Here is a 5,000-nt window from a genome sequence, read left to right as displayed (position 1 = left end):
CGTCCCCAGCCGGGACGATCATGGCAACTCTCAAGCCAGGTGGTCACGCCGAGGTCCGCCAGGTCAGTCGATACCACATCTCGCCACCTCTTCTTCGGGCCGTGACGAGGACGGGGGGCAGGCAGCTCGCCGAACAGCAATTGCTTCGGTGCGCGTGAGTCGTCCATCCTGCCGACGTGACCCAGCCAACGAAGCCGGTGGCGGCGGATGATGCGGGTGATATCAGGGTCAACACCGAATGTAGCTGCTAATGTGGCCGTTGAGATCCGATCATCCCACTGTTGACGACGACCGATACCCACAATGGACCGAACACACTGATGGTGAAACACACACACACACACACACATACACACACACACACACACACCATGCACACACCATGCACACACACACACACACACACACACACACACACACACACACACACACACACACACACACACACACAAACACACACACACACACACAGGTATTCACTGTAACAGCTCTCCTATGTCACCTACCTTCTTCCTCTTCTTGCTCTCATCCACAGCCGGGACTGTCTTGGCTGCATTCTCCTCATCACTCGACAACACAGCATCAGAATCAAACCTATACAGGCAACAACCGCACAAACAAACCACACGGCAACGACGTAAAAGAAAGCTAAGTCCAGTTCAATAGATCAGGTAAGAACGTGCCCAACTGCTCACTGTGATCAAACATGAGCAATGTGCTGCTACTACAGCCATCCACGGGCAGCATGCAGTAACAGTTAAGAAGACACTCAGTGATGCCACTGCACTGCACGCCAAGACAATAGCTTCTGTCATACATGATAACTAACTACTGTCAGGGTTTGCGCCGGAGTCAGTCAGCCTGTGGCGTCAATTTTGTGATTAGGTAGACACTTGGTGAATGTACTTCAGGGATCGATTTACTTTGATTTTTTTCCATAGCAGTCACACAGCCCACAGAATTTTCGACGAACGACTGTTCGTCGAATCCTGTTCGTCCCCAAGGCATTTCGTTGACTGGCCCATTAGGTGACTGTCCTTTTCGACGTGTGAACGTCTCGCAGAGTGACAGGTTAGACGAAAGGTATTTTCATAGACAACCTTTGTCGAGGTGTGGGATTTTCGTCGAATGACACGAAATCGACCTCTAATTATACCTAACAAAACCAAACGAAGGGGAAGGGAAATGTGCAAATGCAAGGCGAACATGGGCGAGGACACAAACAAGTGAAGGGAGCGAAAGCTTTCCATGGCGTGAGCGTGGTGGTGCAATTCTAACAGATGGATCAAAACAAAAACTTTATTACATATAGGTGTGCCCTCCAAACAATCAACCATATAAGGCATATCTGTTGATGTTCTTCAAGCAACTACGAGAACTGATGATGGAAGTGGATCTCAAGACGACCACCAAGCGTGGAAAAGAAAAGCTCATTCACCGCGGGTATGGCTACGTTGTGGACAAGGTTGGAAAGGATGGAGTAGTTTACTGGAAGTGCGAGGAGAAGGATGCCTTGAGCTGCAAGGGAAGAATGAGGACAAGGCACGGGCTGGTGACGGCGGTAACTGGCAACCACACTCATGCTCCGGATGCCATGCGTGGGGACGTAGCCAAAGTACGGGACCAAGTATCCTCGCGGGCTGCCACATCGCAAGAGTCCACGCATCAAATTGTCACGGCCGCTGTAAACTCTGCTTCACCTGCTACGGTTGGGTGTCTGCCATCCGAAAGTGTTCTGAAAAGGACCGCTCAACGCATGAGAGTCTGAGCAGGCAATGCTCCCCCAAATCCGACTTCACTAACGGAGCTCGTCATCCCTCAAGAGTACACCACCACGGCGAACGGTGACGACTTTTTGTTGCACGACAGTGGTGCTGCGTCCGGGATCACCGCATCCTGGTGTACGCTACCAAGGAAGGCCTGGACATATTAGAGAAGTGGGACGCGTGGTACGTGGACGGCACATTCAAGACTGTTCCGAGGCTGTTTCTCCAACTATACACTGTCCATGGCTTGCATCAGGGTACCAACATCCCTCGCGTGTATGCCTTGCTTCCAAGCAAGACTCAACTGTGCTACGAGAGATATTTGTCGGCTTTGTTGGACAGCAGGCCAGATCTCAATCCCAGCACGGTGATGTTGGACTTCGAGTTAGGCATGATTAATGCCATCAAGTCCAAATTTCCTGACGCCGAGTGCACTGGATGTTTCTTTCACCTTTCGCAGAACGTGTACCGACATATCCAGCGCAATGCAGAGATGCTGGAGCTCTACACCACGAACGCGGAGTTCGCTCTTGCATGCAAAATGATTCCGGCGCTCGCCTTTATGCCAACAGGAGATGTATTTCTTTTTTTCTTTTCCATCGGAAGCCTCAACAGTGATGAACACATCTCTTAAGAGGGCCGATAACAGAGTAGAGGGGTGTGGGGCGAGAAAAATAATAAGGCCACCCAGAATAAATTTGCTGTTTCGGGTCACCCGACCGACCGTCTTTTTTCACCCGACCGCAAAATGTTTTTTTTATTGTGTATGCAAATGTACGTACATGACTAGGCTAGCTAGTAGTATGTCCTAAAATAATAGCAGTGACTAGTCCAGACGTCGATCACAGAGTCAGAGTCAAAAGCAGCCAAATGACAGGCTGCAGCGCTTGGTGACGACGTTGTATTCTCCGATCCGCGATCGGTCCTGAAACAACATCAGCTCCGCCACCGTGTCGCTCATTGACAGAAGTTTTGGTGAGAGCTGCTCGTCAGACTCCAGGCGCGTGCTCAGCGATGGGCACGGGGGGCACGTGCAACCCCCAAAAAATTTCAATCTGGGTAATTGCAATTGTAATGTATGCAAATATGCTCTAAAATTCAAGAAAGGTTGCAAACAAATTGCAGAAAATTGCCGGGGGGGGGGGGGGGCTCCCCTCGGCTCCCGTGCACCCCCCTACTTGGGGGGCCGAGCACGCCCCTGGACTCGTTTGCTAGCAAGGTCAAGATCTGATCCTGGAGCTAGCTGGGGACCTACAATGTAGATCTGAAGGCGCTGGATCGTCTAGATTTGATCGACTGGCTTGATGGACAAAAGCTATTCGATATTATCAATATTATGTATGCACATGGCCATATATATATGGCGCGCGTGGCAGTAACCAAAATAAAAATATAATAAAATAAAAAATAAACCCGACCGACCGACCCTGGTACGGATGAGTGAAGTGACCCGACACAACGAATTAATTCTAGGTGGCCTAATAAGAAATGTTTAAACTAAACTAAACTGATACTTGGAACAATAAAGCAGCAGTAAGCAGTATACACAGGTATATAATACAAGCGATGCAGATCAATGAGGCCGTTTGCTGAAAAGAAGATCAAAATACTTCTGAAAAGACGCTGCGTCTTTTAGCATGGTCTGAAGGTGCTTAGCAAATGTAGAAGTGCGGTGCTGGGTGCGCCACTCCACAGGCAAAGAATTAAAGAACAGTGCAGCACGATTTGAAAAGGAATTGACACCGTCAGTCGTCCGGAATTTAGATATTGCAATAGCAGCATTAAAAGAGCTTCTTGTTGTCCTAGGGCCGGTTGAAACTTGAGGGAAAAGGTCCGTCAGATTTCGGAGAGGGAAAACGACATGATTAACATGGATTAATTTAGCAATGCTACGAATAAGGTAATGTTCAAACGGATCAATCGACAATCTAGCTAACGGCGGCATGACGTCATCTTGTAGTTTCGAGCCACAAGCAGGGCGTACAGCACGACGATAAACGGACGAGAGTCGCTGTCGGTCCTTGGCGGATAGCTTCATTGCAAAGCAAGAGCAGCAGTATAGTAAGTCAGGCAGGATAACAGAGAGGATAAACTGCCGTGTTGCCTTCAAACTTAGTTGCCGAAAACACTGTCGAAGAGCGCCAACTTTTGTGCAAGTCTTCCTAACGACAAAGTCTATGTGACCAGACCAAGAAACATCACTGTCTACAATGACTCCCAGGATTCTCGTGCTAGACACTTGAGTCAGAGGTTGTTGGTTAAAAATAATTGGATTTGAGAGGGGTTGTGAAGACTTAGAAATCATTAAAGTTACAGTCTTTGTTGTATCAATGCGCAACCCAAGCTCGTCTAGATCCACAGAAATTGCAAATAACGAATCAGTAACGGTAGCGATGACCTCAGCTTGTGTACGTCTGCTGGTATACAACGTCATGTCGTCAGCGAACACCGGGAGCTTGCAAGAAAGGGCCTCTGCTGTCAATGGGAGCTTCCGTACATAGATATTAAGATGTCATTGACTACTTTGAAGTTCTGGACAGCAATGCCCCCGATGCCTGGATCCGCTGTTGAACTACTTCGAAGAATACTACATCGGCCAACTTAGGCAGAACGGCGAGCGTAGAACCCCTTCGTTTCCTCCCAAAGCTGTGGAACGTGCACGAGCGGACGCTAAACAACGACGACAGGACCAACAACAAGATCGAGGGTTGGCATCTCAGTTTCTCTTCAAACATTACATGTAGTCATCAGACTATTTGGAAGTTGCTTGAGGGAGTGAAGACGGAGCAAAAGGCAACAGACAACACGCTCGAGCGTCTTGTTGCAGGCGAGGCACCGCCCAAGAAACGTACCAAGTACCAACATCGCGACACACGGCTGAGAGCACTGGTAAGCTCATTTGAAGGCAGACCATCACTGGAATTCTTGCGCGGAATTGCCCACAACCTGTCATATCCAAATGTGTGAGTAGAATCCTGACAGAAATCCTTGTTTGTTTGCTCGATCATCAAGGAGCAGGAACTACATAGCTCAGCTCAACGTTGTTCAGAATCTCATAGCATTCTATTGCCTTCAAGCACGTGCTATCTGATCCAAATCTCCACGATGAAATTGTTGATAGTTTACAATGATCCTTCTTCGCTTTCTCTGTTGCCGCCTCGCAACATGGCTAAGTCCCTTCATTTTCATCTATGTTTTACACCTGTGTGTGTGTGCACTGGAAACACCACTTCA

General features: G+C 48.6%; 1 protein-coding gene across 2 annotated transcripts in view; it reads right to left on the bottom strand.

The window, feature by feature from the left end:
- LOC135817355 (FACT complex subunit SSRP1-like) overlaps window positions 1-5,000 on the bottom strand; it is a 27,171-nt gene that overhangs the window by 3,737 nt on the left and 18,434 nt on the right. For both annotated transcript variants that reach the window (XM_065330523.1, XM_065330525.1), the window contains exon 14: window positions 507-594. In XM_065330523.1, the coding sequence (XP_065186595.1) occupies window positions 507-594 (88 nt within the window). The remainder of the gene's footprint in view (window positions 1-506; window positions 595-5,000) is intronic.

This window comes from Sycon ciliatum, chromosome 5, assembly GCF_964019385.1.
Source record: "Sycon ciliatum chromosome 5, ocSycCili1.1, whole genome shotgun sequence".
Classification (NCBI taxonomy): Eukaryota; Metazoa; Porifera; class Calcarea; order Leucosolenida; family Sycettidae; genus Sycon; species Sycon ciliatum.
This window is presented reverse-complemented; position numbering and strand designations above follow the sequence as displayed.